This window comes from Oenanthe melanoleuca, chromosome 9, assembly GCF_029582105.1.
Source record: "Oenanthe melanoleuca isolate GR-GAL-2019-014 chromosome 9, OMel1.0, whole genome shotgun sequence".
In the NCBI taxonomy this organism is placed as follows: domain Eukaryota; kingdom Metazoa; phylum Chordata; class Aves; order Passeriformes; family Muscicapidae; genus Oenanthe; species Oenanthe melanoleuca.
Window position 1 is genome coordinate 21,288,864 of NC_079343.1, and position 17,546 is coordinate 21,306,409.

The window sequence follows — 17,546 nt, forward strand, 5'->3', positions numbered from 1 at the left end:
ATCTGAGAAACACAAAATTCAGAAGCATGGCTCAAAAACATGTGACTGTGAACTAGCTTTGACACCTGCTTATGTCATTAATAAAATATTTAATATATGAAAAACACTGGGTTTTCAAAAGTGCCCTAAGCAGCGCCGAAATGTGTTAGTCATCCAAGAAGAACTCTCACTTGAGCACTGGAAATTACAGGACAAGGAAATCAAACCAAATCTTTACAAGGAAGCCAATTCAAATGCTAAATCTGGACTGTGCTACCTGAAAACATTCATTACTAACAATGACAGATTGCAAGTCCTTTTAACCAGAAAGGAAAAGACTATCTCTCCCCTGCAGTACATTGTGTACAATTATTGGATCTGAGACAAGCAGCTACACTGGGCATTGAGTATGTTCATTAAACAAGCCCAGGAAATTCAAAGCTGCTTCAGACAGATCAAATGAACTCAAAGCAATCTTCACTTGTCCAGTCTTTCCCACTGGGTAAAAGTAAGGGATGACATTTAATAATTTTCCTTACCTAGAAGTAGTTATTTGAGTAATATTTATGAAGTTAAACTGTAATACAGTAAATGTGATAATGATAAATTGTTTAATCAATTTCACAAAAGGAAAAAAGCACCCAGCAAAAAAGGCAGGCTGTTCCAAAAAAATGAAGTAAATTTATGTTCATTACAACTGTTTAGATATAAATTAAATAAGCTGATTCCATAACAACTTCTTCCATGTAACTTAAAAGGTCTTCAGAAGTATATTCTTGAAATGCCCCAAGTGACAGCACTAAATCTCAGTTTCACTTCATCTCAAGGAAGTTTGGAAAGCAGCCTCTGGAAACAGTGCTGCTGTGCAACTCACCAATGAGTTTATATTTATCTTGTTAAGAAAGAAAAAACTAGCCCTTTTATATACACATACTTTTAAGATAACAGGATTTTCTTCACAGCTTCAAGTTAGGCACTGAAGTACTTTGTTATGATTAGTTTTATCACATTGAATCCAAATGCTCTGGATTCCTAACCAACTCTTCTGACAGGTCTCCAATAATGAAACACACCATACAGCTTACACTGAGTCACCATTCATCTTAGCTGATAAAACAGAAAAGGAAGATGGGCAAAATCTCAGAGCCTACCCAGACAGTCCACAGCTTTAGGAAACCCCTTTCATTTGCTTTCTCACCAGCAAAAGCAGTTTACTTGTTGGCTTTAACATGGCAAACTTCACACTTGCCTGCTCCCATCCTACCCATAGATGACAGTACCATGTCTAAGACTATCAGTACTCAAAGCACCTACATTGTCTTAAGGACACGTGAAAAGTTAATGCCCTCTCAAGTAAAACATTAAGTCTGCCACTTCCTTGTTTCTTAAAACCTCCTTGAATTTCCTGCCTCGTCTGAAATACCTGTTGACCCTTGAAGCTAATTTGTTGGTTTACCATGTAACCCTGCTACAGCTATGCCATAACACCATTATCAGGAAAAGAAAACAATTCACGCAGCAGTTTGTCCTCAGGCTGCTGAGGATCCAAATTGAAACCCTCACTGCTCCATTTGGGACCCAAGTTACCACTTCCACCTCCACAGTTTGGCCACACTGGGCCCTGGCACGAGGGATGGAGGATGTGCAGAGACAAAGTAAGTGAAGGAAGTCACAGAGGGGCAGAGATTGGCAACGTGAAGGTTGAAACATGCACTCCCACCTCAGTCTACCCATCCTCACCCACAGAGTGAGGAGAAAAACACTTTATAACCCCTTCTGCAATTACACATCACTGGGTGAAGTCAAATGTTGCATGTAAGGCATTGGGAGCATTTCTTGTGCTTAAACAATTCTAACAAGCTGGGGAATACTTGCTCCATCCCTGCAACACCCCCTTCCAGACATCAGCTTTTACAGTCCCTGATCCAAAACAAACCAAAAGGGACACAAGGTACACAAAATCATCCGGTGATAAGCGGTCATTCACAGCAAAACAATTGAACGGAAGGATTTGTCTTCTTACACATACAAAAGGTTATTGATAACCCACCAGTTCACACCAAGGCTTCCAGCTCCAGGGAGGGACTGGATCCCACCCCACAACAATCACCTGTGCTGCCAACCTGAGCTGACACAGCCAGGCACCTCCACCAAAGGCATCCTTCCTCTAAGGATTCAAAGATTCAAACCCTCCAGAGAGACTTCTGCAGAACAAAGGCTGTTGGCAACACAAACTTCACACCAAGTGCATCATCAAACTTGCTTCCTTGTAAAATATTAACAGCACTCCACCAAAATAAAACTAAGCACATTCTCAGTTCTTAACTAATAACTTCCCTTCTAATTTGACCACACTGTAAAGTTGCCTTAAAACCTCCCACAAGTTATTTCACTGCACCTTGCAGAGTCCTTGGAGTACAACTAAAATCTTCTACCCAAGCTCTGCATTTGAATGGTTTTCATAATTTCTAACAGAATATTGCTTTATTTGCCTAACACAATCCATACACCCCCAAGTCTAGGCTTGCTAAAATAAAACCAATCCTGCAAAAACTGGATGAAAACCAGTTTCACTTCTCACACCATTCAACTGTGTGCCTCTTATTTTATTCTCTCATCATGACTTTATGAGCTGTTCCCACCAAATTACACTGAAAATGACACTGAAGAAAGCTATGAATTTGTAACTGAAAGATGCAACTGAGACATCTAACAGCTTCAAAACTACCAAGAATATTCAAAAATGAGCCAGGATCAGTGAGCCCTAGAAGCACTGAGACCTGACCTAAAAGAAAAACAGAAAGCTGCTTTGAATTCAGGGGTTAAGGTAAATTAATACATAAAACAGTCTCACTATAGAAACTTTCTTACCTGTATATTTGCAACAAGTCATATAAAACATATGGATATTGCAACTGAGGTACTGTGAAACAAGCATGCTATAGTCCTCCCAATACAAAAAGTAGTCTGTTCTTGTTTAATGGTAAAACACTGAATTTTTAGTAAATTAGTACAGCACATGAGCTTGAAACCTCACAAGCTTCAGTTCATGTAATTATGCATTGTTTAGGAATTTAAACCACTATTGTTTTCTTGGATCAGTCAAAAATTGCCACACAAATACCAGGGTACTCTTGACCTCCACAGGGAGTGGCTCATTCCCATCTAATATGCCAACAAACTGCTCAGGATGAAGTTTTCCCATCACTGGCCCACCACTGGCTTATCTATTGTATCAACACTGTCACGTGTATTTGTATGATTTACTAAATCCTAAGGGTATTCACCTCTAATGAACATTAACTTTTCCAAAGCAACCCCCAAAAGTTTAAACACATCTAAAGACTATGAGCATTTCCTTTTCTTTTCATCCCCTTATAGATGTGTCAAGGTTCCACCCTGCAGTCACCAGCTGCAGTCTCATAAGAGAAAATTCTTCAGGGAAGTCCTTCTGCAGGTACAACAGAATGAAATGAAATCACTTCAACTCACAACATTTTACTTTAATTTGAGAAAAATCAAAGAGTAGACTTAGCAAACTTTGCCCATAAAACACTGACTGCAAAACAAACCTCTTAGCTCAGTTTTCTGTCCCAAAAAAGCTTTACTGTGGACCTGCACTTACTTCTCTAATTCTAGCACAGAAAGGTTGACTAACCTCAGCTTTAACTATAGTGTTAACACAAGCATAAATATCCTGTAATGTGTAATGCATTAAGGTAAGATTTAAACATTCTTCAGCAAAATTTTTTAAAATAATTTCTGTCTATATTAATTTTCAATTATCAACGTTATATGAACAGCTCACTTATCTATTTTGTATTTACTTCTGCACAGTGAGAGTATCAGAGTAACTGTGCTGGAAAAATCTGACAAATTTGGGGGAGAAGTTTTTTCACAAGCATGGATCAAAAACAATTAATGCTTGGGAGGGCATACTTTTATTATCAAGAAAAGATTATGTATTCCTGGTAAAGAAATAAAGCAACTTCCCTGGCATATCTTGGGGAAGAGCAGTGATTTTACTAAGCCCATGTTACTTTTCATTTCAGAGCTAAGGGGATGCAACATAGGAAGGAAGATATTTATTCCAATGCTGTTGTGACAAACCCTGAAAAACAAACCTGAAAAATTTTAAGAGGTTGCAGGAACTAATAAAGAAAAACCTGTGGCAAATTTTAAATATAATGTTGATGTTTTTCATCCCTTGTTTTTTAGTAACATAGCCCCATAATGTACAGTACATCCAGCTATGAATTCAGATGGAAGAACATTTTACACTAGAAATGGTTAACAGAGTTTAAATAAAGAGCATTTCCTGGGCAGTCTTCCTAGTCAGGACATAGGATCCATGCTACACAGGGGAAGAGGTTTTTCCTCTAACACACTCAAGGGCACAGAGCTGCTCATTAGAGGCAAGTGTCTTCTCTCATTCTGGTCCCTCACCCAAATGACATGGATCAACCTGTGCAGCAGCTACTTTTATGCAAGGATTTAAAACTGAGGCACAGTGCAGGCATGGCACTGGGGCCATGAGGAGGGCTAGGAGGGAGCACACCCAGCCTGCTGAGAAGCAGAGGTGTTGAGGCAAGTCGGTGAAGACAAAAGGATCCGGATGTCAAGTATCCGAAGGAAGAGTATTTGACAAATACTTAGTGCTTTCTAAAGTAATCAATCCTGAGCCGGTGAAACCACAGTGTTTAATCAGAGAGTGATGTGCCAGTGTTAGGAGCTCTATTTCCTAATACCTCAAAACCCTGAACAAAGACTTATGTATATTTTGTTGTCTGTCATTTTGTACAACGCCCTTCCCTCAAGCACCAGTCCTCAGAACGCATTAGACATTGTTAGAGGAGATTAATTTAACTGCAGATTATTTTTTGATTATTTTTTCCTTTCTTTCCCAAAGCACTTAACAGAAATCAGTGCTTGGGAACTGGAGCTCTGAAGCACAGTCTATCCGTTTATTTGTGATCATAGCAACTAATTGCCCAAAGAAAAGCCTCAGGCCCCAGCACCATTCTCATGTCATTGAAGCTGGCTGCTGCAATGATGTGCCAAAAAAAACAGTGTTGTTAACTTGCTTGAGTGGCTTTGCTGGTACTGAGGGCACACAGCTGGATAACTGACCACTGGAACATGCTGACTCCTTCAGTGGCAAAACACAATGGCGGGAAAAATTAAAAATCTATTCTGACATGTGGCAGTGGTTTTGTTAGCAAAAGTCTGCCCAAGGTTTCAATCAGCTCATAGGAAATTCCTGTTAGCTGGAGACACTGCCCTGACAAGGCCAGCCTTCCCCTCCCAGCTTTTCCTTTACTTGACAGCCACTGCTGCCACCACACCTAGTCTTTGGGCTCCATTATATCTCACTGATAGGAGTCACCCATGGGAAAGCAGGATAGTGGGACTGATGTCAGGTACCATGAAGAGCATTTTCCTTTTCTGCTTCAAAACTTTTGAACCTTGCAGAAGGGGAGCCATCCGCTTCTATGCTTTTTTTTGAGCTCCGACAAACGAATTTTAACAATGCATATCCTGCCAGGAAATGTTATCATGCATTAGTGATACAGCATTAGATAAAAAGGTAAATTAAGTTTCCAAGACACAAATTTCAGCTGATAAACATATTACATCCACAGCTCAACAACTGTGCAGAAAAGAAAAGGAATAAAGCATTTTAGAGAAAGCTTCAGGAATAGGGAGGAGGGGAAAGGGGGAAACAGGAAGAGTAGATAAAGTAATGCCATCCTGTAAAAATACTGCTCAGGTTATGCATGAAGCACAGCTATGAAATTAAACCAGATTAAACTAATGGCCATCCATTAACCTTGGGTATGTCTATACGGTACAACACAGACCTGAAGAGGAGCTTAGGCACCAGATGTCTTGCCAACAAAGCACTCACTCATGGCACCAGCTCTCTGCTCAGCTGGATAAATAAACTAGAGCCAGACGAGCCATTTATTCTCCTCCAGTGGTGATGCTGCACAGCTCTGCAGTCCAGGAGGCAGCAACTCTGCTCCCAGCCAGGTGACACAGCCCAGCACAGTCACCAGAAAGGAGCGCTGGGACATTCCCTCTGGATGCTGCTCTAATATGGAGATCCTGCAAGGAAGCTGCCTCCTCTCTAACACCAGCAAGCCAGTTGTACATTTAAGGGACAGCTGCAAGACAAAGACTGAAGGGAAAGGCATTGCAAAATGCCTCTGCAGTTGCCAGACTCTTCTGTCTGGAGCATGAGCCTAAAGGTCAGGTTAAGAAAGAGACTGTTCAAATGGGCAGTGAGCTGTTCCCAAGGCAGTCAGGCTGTGCAGGACATTGGTCCCACAGGATTGTCAGATATAGCTGGGCTATGCCCAGATCTGTTGCTCACAGACCCTTTACAGATGATGCTTGTCAATGGATAAGCTCCCAGACTTGCACCAAAGGGAGAAGAGCTACACGTCCAAACCTAAGCCAGACGATCAGCAGCTGTAGCTACTGCAAGAGGCTACAGCTGCAAACCTGACCTTCACAGAAGAAAAAAAAAACAACCTAGGCAATATGACAACAAATAAAACCTGGAGGAAATTTACTTTACTGCAAAAAAATTCAAGGAGGGCACAGAGGTGAGTTACCTAGCTACTGTCCTTGAGACTTTTACCAGAACTCCCCACGCCCTGAACAGTCATTAGGTCAGGAAGAAAGAGAAGCTGCTGAAATATTCCTTCCACTTCACACAAGTCCTTTGGACTTTCCCCAGACAGCACCAACCTGGCAAACATTACACCATGAGAGATTTAAATAGATCACAAGAAGAGAGATGCCAGTATCTACAGAGCTTGCCAGCAAAAGTAGCCAATGCTCATTCCAACAAACAAGCCAGAAGCAAGGAGACTGAGAAGAAAAGGACATCCTGGCAGCTAATTAGTGAAAGCATTACAGTCAGGACTTCCAAGCACCAACAAGAACGAAGCAGGATATACAACTTTATGCAGGATTTTTTTCAGACAGAACAGAGAATGTGTCTGGGGAATTCTTCGCCAGTCACTTTTTGCGACCAAAATACACAAGCACTAATTAGATCATGCCAAGCCTTCATTTTCACACTTCTAAAGCTGCTCAATTAAAAGTATGTGTTTTGGCACTGCTCTCTGTTTCAAAACAATTTAGACAAAGCTAGAAACAAAGAAATGCTTCAACCCCAGGAGGTGACACAGCTGAAGACGGATGAATCAATAGCATACTGGAAACCTAAAAAACTCATATGCAACACAGACCTACTTTCATGAAGCAGATATTGCCCAATATGACAGAACACAGAAAACAAAAATAAACTAACAATGAGAAAGAAATAAAAATAGTGAGAAAGTAAGATAACTCTGCCTTTTTCAGCAGAGTTGGTAGATCAGCTCTGCCTTGCACTATTTTCTTAGATTGTTGGCTGCACTTTTTAAAGAGCCTCCACATAGTTAAGACTGGGATAAAAACTGGAAAGTGCAGGTAGAACCTAGGACATTTAAAAACCCACACAAGATGTCTTACCTGCAAGCACATGCTGAGAAATGATACCATGTCCACAGCTACTGAAGCTGTGAATAATTTGTGGGAAACAATAATCAGGAGGAATTTAAATTTCTCCTTCAGTGTTTTGAGTGGCACTTTGTAAATAAGTAACTTGATTCAAAGTATCAGTTGTAATTCTTCAAGATGCTGCAGAAACAGAGACTGTCACAGCTACAGGCTCCAGAACATTGATTTGTATATTGAAGGATAATACCAAATAGCAAGCAATAAAGACTTCTTGTGTTATCAGTGTTAAGAAAACTGCTATTGATGCACATAAGTCACTGACCACCTTGCACTGCATGACAGTGCACCAAGACCAGACTTAACCCTAGTTCTTGCAATGTGCACAGCAGTTAGGACATAAGCTTCAAAAATTTGAGGAGAAGGGATCCTCCTCATAGCAAGTAACATCACAAAACCAGGACAGGAGAGATTGGGAGGCCACGAGATCTCAACCTGGCTGCACTTCACCTCATCTGGAGGAAGACACAGGAACAGTGTCTGAGAAAAGGCACAACCATTCCAGCTCTCTAAAGCAGCAGCATGCTGACTCAAAACCTATCTATTAGACTGCAGATACCTTATCTTAGATGATTACAAATTACCAACAACAAATTTAATGCATCCCATCCCTGATGACAAACATCCTTCTTATCTCCAAAAACCACGTGGTCCTAAGTGAGGTCCCACATCCTACCACAAAGAATCTGTTGTAGAAAAGTCCCTGTCACTCTTCCAGCTGCTACAAATCTTCATTTACATAAATCATCTCTATTTTAGATTCCTTGTCCCTCTGATTTATGGCTTTAAGAAAAATAAACAGGAGTTAAGGAAACAAGGGTAAAGAGTTAATGAGCCAATCTCAGTAGCTTTGACCACATGTAAACACTGCAGCCAATTGCTGTTTCTCTGACAGCCAATAACAAGAGCAAACATGCAAATAGATATGTAGCACTTTTCCTATTCTTCAGAACTTAGGGATACAATCCAAAACCACATCACCTCAGGACTTAAAGATCATCAGGTTTTTGGTGTTTGTAGCAGCTCTTCATTTCACCAGCTATTAAGATGAACTAGGAATACATTCTCCTTAAAAAAAACAAAGTATTACATTGCCCATACCAAGTTTAGGCCAGATGAGACTTTTAGTATCAGTACAGTTGATTTAAACTTGTTGCTAATTATGCAGATCAGAAAGAAACTCAGACTACAGAAAATCTGGATAGCCTCTGAAAACAGCTTTTATAAAAAGTTAAGTGAGTTTAATGTGTATGACCTTCTAAAAACCAATCCCATCACAACAGGTATCCTGACTCTTATAAGGTGCAGGCTCCAAGTACTCATGTGATATCATCAAATAAGTCTCCCAACTGGCAAAAAACAAACAGTTCTAAGAAATACTAATTCCACAGGAACCAAGAACTAAGAAAAGTCCAAAATGATAGTGGTTATATAACAGATTGGATTAAGAATAATCTACTGTGATGTGTGCATATTTACAGAAGACTTGGAAGAACAGAGTTTAAAACAATCACTTGAAGAAAAGTTAGTTGCTAAAGGAAACAATTTGCTGTACTAGATTATATTTATGGGACCAAGAAAAAAGTAGTGAGCAGACATCAGGTATTAAATGTTGGCTTGACTCCTCTTCTAAAGTAAGATCAGATGCCCCAAGAGCACTTCCCTCAATGCAAGATGAAGCTCTTTGAGCAACACACACTGAAATTTAGCAGTATCTCAGCCTGAACTCACCCTCATCTGCTATTATTACACTGGGGATGCAACAACTGACCACATGTCATGAATGATTATTTAATGTTTAATTGTTCACCCAAGAGTAACGTTTTTATCTTATTCTGTGCCTGTGCAGCCAAACCACAGCTGCAATGTGACTCTGTCTGCACTGGTAGGACAGGATGCAGACAGTCAATAAAAAGAAGTTTGTCTTTCTACCTAACCAAACAATCTGCCTTTTAATATCACTCTTACTCAGCACAGAAGGAGGAAGAATAAAAAGAATATTAGACTGTTCAAAAACTCTATATTGTACCTTTCTTGTGATTTTATTATTCATGATCCTGGTTTTGGCTTTCCCATCAGACAGACAGAGGCAGGAAAGGCCCTTCTCAGGAAGGCAAGGTGGCTTGCAACATCCAAAAGGCTGCTGCTTCTGCCTCCTTGTTTTCCACATGCAGGAGGGGCAAGGGCTGAATGCAGCACTGGGTCATGGCAATCTCACAGAATCCAGATCATTATGGTAATTATATCATTATACACCATAAAAAAGCATGCCAGTGCTTGCTATTAAAACTGACTGTGTTAAGATGCCAGTTGATTCACTTCAAGTGATATTTGATTAACAAAATGTGCTAATGACATCTGTGAGAAAGCAAATGAAATGCCACATATGTCTCAGTGAGCTGCACTTCCTCTTCTCTCTCTATTTTCTGCTAGCAATCTACTGCACTGCTACTCCATACCCCGTCAGTCTGCAGCTAAGCAAAGCCTGGGAAGAGCCATGCCAGCTCACAGCAAAGGCCCAGCAGGCCCAGCAGTGGAACAACATGTGGCCAGCCAAAGAATGGCACAATTAGAAAGTTAGCATGTAATGAAGCTTTTCCAGATTCCACCAATTTGTGGTTTGGGGATTTGCCAAGATGGGAAGGGATATGCACGCACTTGTGTGTGACCATCAACTTACAGCCCTCACTGTAAAGCCTACAGCAAAACAAATTTTAAAACCAAAACAACTGCCCTTCCTCTCTTACAGCATCCATCAACCTTTCAGATTTGCTAGAGCTCTGCTTTTCTGGACATCTTCCTAGCTGGCTTCTTAGGCTTCCCACTTTACTCCTGAATATCATGAATTACACTTGAATGTTTTTAGTGTGCCAGAACACTTACTATTTCAATAATGACTTCTCCAGAACTTTTTTTTTGTTATTATGAATGCAATGTTTCCAAACAACATTCTTGATTGCTAGACTCAAACAGTGTTGCTGTGATAACCCTCTAAGAACCTCATCTCCTCCTGAGTTACTGTTATCCTTACATTAGATGCAAGATTTTGAGAAGAAACTGACTCTCAGAAGAATTTGGTTGAAATGAATTATTATTCAGCAGGCCAAATCCAAAACTAGCATCCCCTCTGGACAACTAATGCTTCATAGGTTTTCACCAACAGTGGGAGGCAGTCACTTGCCAGGATACGTAGCTCTGTTCAAACTATATGTGGTGATATTTGTGATGACTGCTTAAATCAAATTGTTCCTTCTTCACATTTGTTTGTAATTATGCCAACAACAGTCACAGCTGGGAAAAGTGAATTATACTTTATGTCTTCTGTACAGAAAGTGTTTAAATATTTATCTGTGATGTATGGCTCAGAAGAGGCAGCTTGAAGATCTCCTGCTGCACTGTACTGCATCTGACAGCTCAGTGTTGAACGGAACACATGTGCTTTCATGAGCTATGAAGCATTACTATTTCTATCATTGTTGGACACTTTGTGAGTAAAATGTTGGACCCATTATCCTATTATCCAACAACACACACTAGACATAATGAAAAGCTCTATATCCTTGGCCTTAGAGACCTTTTCTGTCAAGATCTAAAGAACTGGAAATTGTGCAAAGAAGTACTGTAAACTGATAAGGAAATTATTCATAAAACAACAACAACAACAGAGGCACTGATTTGCACTAATTTCTGAGAAACTGGCAGGTTAATCAGGAATTATTTTATCTACATATACAATATATTTATGCAAAACTGGAGACCTCATTGGCATATTGTAGCAAGCAATAGGGAGCTAAACCCCAAAACTCTTTTTTGTAAGTTTTGGGCAGCACCAAGTCCTTGTCTGGGTACTATTTTCAGACTAAGACTAAAGTTTCAGCTGTAGCGTGCAATACATGAGACGGTTGTCATGAAAAACATTCCACGTTATAAACTACTACTCTAAAAGCACCAGGGATTGGGCCAGGAATCCAAGCCCCAAGTGATATCAAATGACTTATTATGCTATTTCCCTCCACCAAAGAAATTACATCTTGCAAGAAAAACCAAAACAGATACCTGAAATTAAACAAATTCTATCTGGCAATTAAGCAGGCAGCAAAAGAGCAAAAAGAGACTGTGTGGAAAACAGGTTAGGTTTATCCTCTATACTGACACACTGCTTCCCTCCTTGATGAGCCTACAAAATATTGCTGTAATCATAATATCAACATTTTCTTTGACTTCCAGTAATTATACCACCGTATAATGGAAGCTTCAGAAATTGATGTAAGCACAACTCCGTAAAAACATAATAAGAACCCAGGAGTGGAAGTTAAAGCAGTGAAAATCAGTCAAAAAATAAAGCACCATTTTTCTTCTTTATCAGAGTAATTGACAAGGACTGAGGTAAATCCTGTCACTGGCTATCTTTTATTGTGATGTTCTTCCAGAAGATAAAGGCACAGACTCAGAGAAGACCTACAGCTTGAAGTCGGGAGACAGTCTTGCAAACTGCAACAATATTCTGACTTCATCCACTAAGAGTAGGTTAAGTACCTGGAAAAATAGCCTAAGTCAAATACCTTACTTTGCAAAAGCTAAATATTTGAAAGTTACCATAGCACCTCAATATTCCCAAGATGTAACACAAGAGGATAGGAGAGGAACTTCTGAAACGCAGCCTCCAAATGCGGTCACCGCAACGCACACGCTCGAGCCTGGCAGGAAGCTGATGGCCACCTCCTTCAGGAGAGCAAGATAACAAATTTCAGGGACAAAAAGTCTGTGGTGCCACACTGAAACTGTTGGCTCTTGATCAGAACTAATGGTAAGCAGAGAATTATGAACTGACAAACTGAGCATCGCTGAACAGCGCGCAGCTCTCCCAGCGGTCGCGTGAACAAACAGAGCCTTAACACCAGACAGAATAAGCACAGGGAGGACCACAGTAGCTCATCCAAGCAATTGATGCACATGCTGGGAAGGACACGATGTTGAGAAATTCAAGCCTGATAAATTTCCTATCACTGAGCCAAGAAGTGGAAGGCTGGAGAGAGAAAATATTGCTGTCTCTCTCAAGAAGGTATTACATAAAATATAACCACACATCCAGAGTATTTCACCATCCTCTTACATTTCATTGTGGCATTTATACCTGTGTGTAGGGTATCACCATTACAGCTCAGTGGGACACAATATATCCCTGAAGAAACTGCTCTTCAGCTGGTGGCTCTTCCCTCACAGGCACTTCACCTGCAAAGATGACCAACTCACCAGGGACAGGGCAGCTCCTAATTTTCAGCAATTCCAAACACACAGGTTCTTCTATCCAAAACCCATCATTTGTTACCAGTCACAGATTTTCCCTTCTCCTCCCATTTACACATATAAATTGAACCAAGGTGCCAGCTAAGTCCTGCCTTTTCTGGAACAGAGCAATACACTGTGACTGTGGGAGAAGGTCCACAGAACCACCTGCACAGGAAGATCTTCCCCCACAGCATCCAGAAGCCATCAAGGGTGCTGGAAACCCAGAAGGCACAGACTCAACACACTGCTGAAATAACAGCCTTTTCTTGTGCAAGAAACTGGTACAACAGCAAAAAACCTAGCCCAGCTCTCTCTGGGGTACAGGGTAATGTGTTGGGAATAGAAAACCATAAAAATAATCAGCACACACATCTCAATCCTAACAAACCAATATGCACAGAGCCTGTAAAGCCTCCTCTGAGAGCATCAGTTATACCATATATCTGATTAACATTTTTCAGAGAAATAACTGAAGCTCTTCAGCTTGTTCCAAAGGCCCAACAGGACGGAGAAAACCCTCAATACACCTAAGTGGCAGCTTTGCAGCAGCATGAGACTAAACAAACGGAAAAACCTAAAATAGGTTGCGACAGTTTATCATTAATCAGTATGAATTACTTGGCAGAAAGCAATATCTTTCAGTGCAAGTTAGTGGCACCTTTCCCAAAGAACTAATACAAACATGAGCACATAGCAAGAGATTTGGGGAGCAGGGGAAAAGGGATGTCATCACTGATTGAGTTGCTGATGGCAAGAAACAAAAAATGAGACTACACAGGGCAGCACCTGTGTGGCTGTAAAACATGACTGGCATGTTCCAGCTACTTCATTTGGCAAAGTTAAACTCACCACAGAAGAATCATAATCATATTACAAAACACTCAAGTATTTTGAATGGCTTCCTTGCAGCCAGATCCCACTTCTCTAACAGTTCTATTTATTCATGCATTTTCCCAGGACAGGGATAACATTCTGAATCCTTCCTCTTGTATTCATAAAAGATCATTACTGTTGAACATATGAAGGTATGAGACTAGGAGAGGGAGAAGCATTATCTTTGTTTCGAGACAGATATAAATGGAAAACTGCAGACAAAGCTTCCAAGCTCAGGCAACCTCTATCAAGCCTACAAAGAAGCCCTTGTGCTGGCAGGTCCCGGCAAAGGATCTAAGCATCTAAACTATTCCATTTTTCCATCTTTATGAAATGGTTTAATACAAAAGATAAGTTGCATATATGGATTTGGTGATCAAAATACATAGTTATCAACATAGTTTTAGTGAACGCTCACTTGAAGTCTTGAATATCTATTGAAGAAATTTGGCTTTGACCCTCAAAACTGGTTCTCAGAAGTTACCAAGATAGCAGTAGATCTTCCTTTTATTTATATATGGATATACCTGTAATACCTTAGATCCCACTTATGACTGCTTATTGTATTAGGTTTAGTTTTGTACTTACGTGTGTCAATAAATACTCAGGTTATTCACTCATTTTATGCATACTTAAAAGGAAGAAACAATTTCTAATAGGTTTCAAATCATCATTTCAATTGTTATTAGATTTAAAAGAATAGGTAGACGGTTCAGCAAATGACCAGAAAAACACCTTGCATTTGCAAGTCTAAAAACATATTTCTTCAAACAAAGACAGGTAGAGAACATAGCTAGGCTGAGTAAAAAGCACCAGGCCAAAGTAGTTCAGACCAGTCCCCACTCTGCTGGAAACATCCTTACTATTATTTTTGTCTGAAAGATTTACAGTCTTTAAACTCTCAAGAAGATTTCAAAAACCACGTTTGGGAAACAATTTGTGGTGGTTCTGTGATGCTTACATGTGAAAACCCATGTTAAAATTGCTAACATTTTAACCCATGTTAAAATTCCATCTCTCAGCAACCAGAGGAAAGAAGTAAAAACTGCCTTTGCATAGTAGTGTTAAAAGATAAACCTGCAGACAAGATAAAATTTGAAAGGACAAAGTTTGATTAGGGAAAGAAGTTTCATCAATGGGGGTAGGGGGAAAAACCCAGACAGTGATCTTAGTGAAATCCTCAGACATGAAAATGAAAGCTATTGTCCCATATTTTTATTGCTCCAGTCATTTCACACATGCTTCATTCATGTAAAGAAGGGTATTACCACAAAATCTGGAGCTGTGACAAGATAAGCTTTTCATGGACTGAGGACCCAAAAATTAGAGAGAGTTAATCATAACTAAAGCTTTGTGAACAACACTTGTCAAGTACATAAGCAATTGCAAACACCTACACATCACTATCCAGAACACCACAGTATGAAGCCAAACAGCAGATACCAGAAGTCACCTCTGACAACTGTGTTTGGAACCAGACTCATCAGACTTTTCCATACAGTGATAATGAAGGCCATTCCATGCAAAGAATGAGGTTTCAACACCTCAGGTATCACTTCTTCCAAACATCATAATGAATAAAGTCTTTTAATCAACAGCAGCATAAATTCAATTTAGCTAATCTGATTTGTAGGAAATTGTCTGTTCTCTGTCTCAGGCCCTACAAGTTTAGTGATGAAAATTGTAATAAGCTCTTTCTCTCAAATCACAGCAAGAATATACAGAACTGACCTTCCACTGATCTCTGGGAAGCAGTTTCACCACCACGATGTCACCGTTCAGGGCTCTGTTGCGAGAAACCACTCCGTCAATAAAGATATCACGACTTCCATCCTAGTCAAAGAGAAAAAAAGTAAGTGCCAGACCAAAACATATTAAATCATGGTTGTTACAAGGTTTAGAACACATCAAAAAGACACATAATCTGGTGATGCAAACATCCTGCAGCTGTGCACAGGAACAAAATGGATTCGCCATGTGCCCTTTAACATACAGGATCTTTCAGCAAATGAGACCTTTGTATGGATGTGCCAGTGCAGTAGTTCCACACTGCTTACACAAGACACAGCCAAGCCCTCGAGATGTGCTGTCTCAGTTCCTCTACAGTTACTCTCGGGAACAGGTAGAGAGTTCTCTGCTGTTCAAAGCCAGTGCTCAGAACAGCCAAGTGTTCAGAAACGTTCTCAAGACACTCTCTGCAAAGTGCTCCATGCAGAGCTCCAGCTGCTCTCCTGGGAGCTGGGAAAGCAGGGACATGCAGCTCCCAGATCAGCAGGGCACTCTGTGAAGGTGGTCTGGATTGTGGACACGGATGCAGTCTCTTGTTTTTCAAATGAGTTAACACCATATATTCTGCATTTGGCACAAGTAATGTTAGAAGGTATCCCAAATAATGACAACCACAGATGCCAACTGCAAGCAAGGAGATCTTTTACTGTAACAGACATGTCAGGACATCTTCTCTGAATATTCTGGGTTAGCATCCTTGCACAAGAGCCTCTACTAATTGCACACACTATGATTATCCACCTCAGACATGTCTGGCATTTGGTTACTCTAGATTTAGTTTGGGAGATTTTCTTCATGGGGTGAACAAAGTCTCCTGGAGATGCCAACACAAAGATTTTTGTTTTTAAAGGACTGCCAGTTTTGTCCCTTTTTTTTTTTTTTTTTTTTTTTTTTGATAATCATTGACTGTGCTCTTGCTGCTTTCATTTGTGCCTTCCCATAATTCAGTATACAAAAAAATTCCATGTGTCTGTTTACAGTGCAATGAACATGTCAAACAATGTGAGCATTTAGTACCAATATGACCAGTTTAAATAGTTTTTCTGAAGAGAGTTATCTTTGCATAGTTTTGAGGTACAAAAAAAGAGGTTGAGTTTCTTCAGATTAGTACTTCAATGTCTTTCAAAGAAAAAAACAGCCCCACAAGATTTAAAGTCTTAATCGCAACTTCAGCTGTTTCTCAGACACTCTTGAGTCTCATATGCATGAATAAATCCAATCAGAACTACCAGCATGCTCAGTGTCCAAGAAAAACTTCTTTTATAACCTGAAAACATGAAGCCCAAATATCACATAAGTATCTCACTCTGCTTAGATACCAAAACAATAAAAGGAAGAACCCTGCCACGATGTGAAACTAAGGCCATCCTCCAAGAGACCAAATTACTCTTAGAAAGAAAAGCAGCAGCTCAACAGCTGTGTGAAAGCTGCCTCCCATGACAAGATGCAGAAAAATTGCAAAGCCTCTTGGACCAACATAATTCAAATTGGAAACCGTGCTTTTCAAAAAGCCAGATTTTTTACACATGGTCTTATTCTTTACTTCTCCCCACCCTTTCCCTTCAGCTCCAACTCTTCACCTAAATTCGTCATATACATAAACATGAAATGTTCAAAGTCACTTTCTAAGGCAAATTCCTGGTTTGGGTTAGGGGTTTTTTTGTCTGTACCTGTAGCTGCTCTGTGCTGCAAGACACATGCATTATTATTCACAATAATTTGCTCTACACTTTTTTTCCCTTTTCTCCTGTGTCCATGAAAATATAAGATGTTTTCTTCCAATCCCTGTAAAGGTACATGATGGCACCATCTGGTTAAAGCTGCATCTCCACACTCTTTCAAGACTCTTGTCTTTAACTGCACCCCCACACTCTCTTTCCAAACAAGATATATATATACACAGATATATATATAAACACACACACACACATAAATTTACGTATGTGTGTACACATATATTTTACAGCAGTAAATTGCAACATCTGCAACAAAGCTGTAATCAGAAAATTGCCATCAGTTTTGGTGCTCCCTTCAAAAAGAAACAT

At 40.0% G+C, this 17,546-nt stretch overlaps 1 protein-coding gene across 3 annotated transcripts in view; it reads right to left on the reverse strand.

Moving 5' to 3' along the window:
• DIS3L2 (DIS3 like 3'-5' exoribonuclease 2) overlaps positions 1 to 17,546 on the reverse strand; it is a 178,185-nt gene that overhangs the window by 134,562 nt on the left and 26,077 nt on the right. For all 3 annotated transcript variants that reach the window (XM_056499071.1, XM_056499070.1, XM_056499072.1), the window contains one exon: positions 15,445 to 15,546. In XM_056499071.1, coding sequence (XP_056355046.1) covers positions 15,445 to 15,546 — 102 coding nt within the window. The remainder of the gene's footprint in view (positions 1 to 15,444; positions 15,547 to 17,546) is intronic.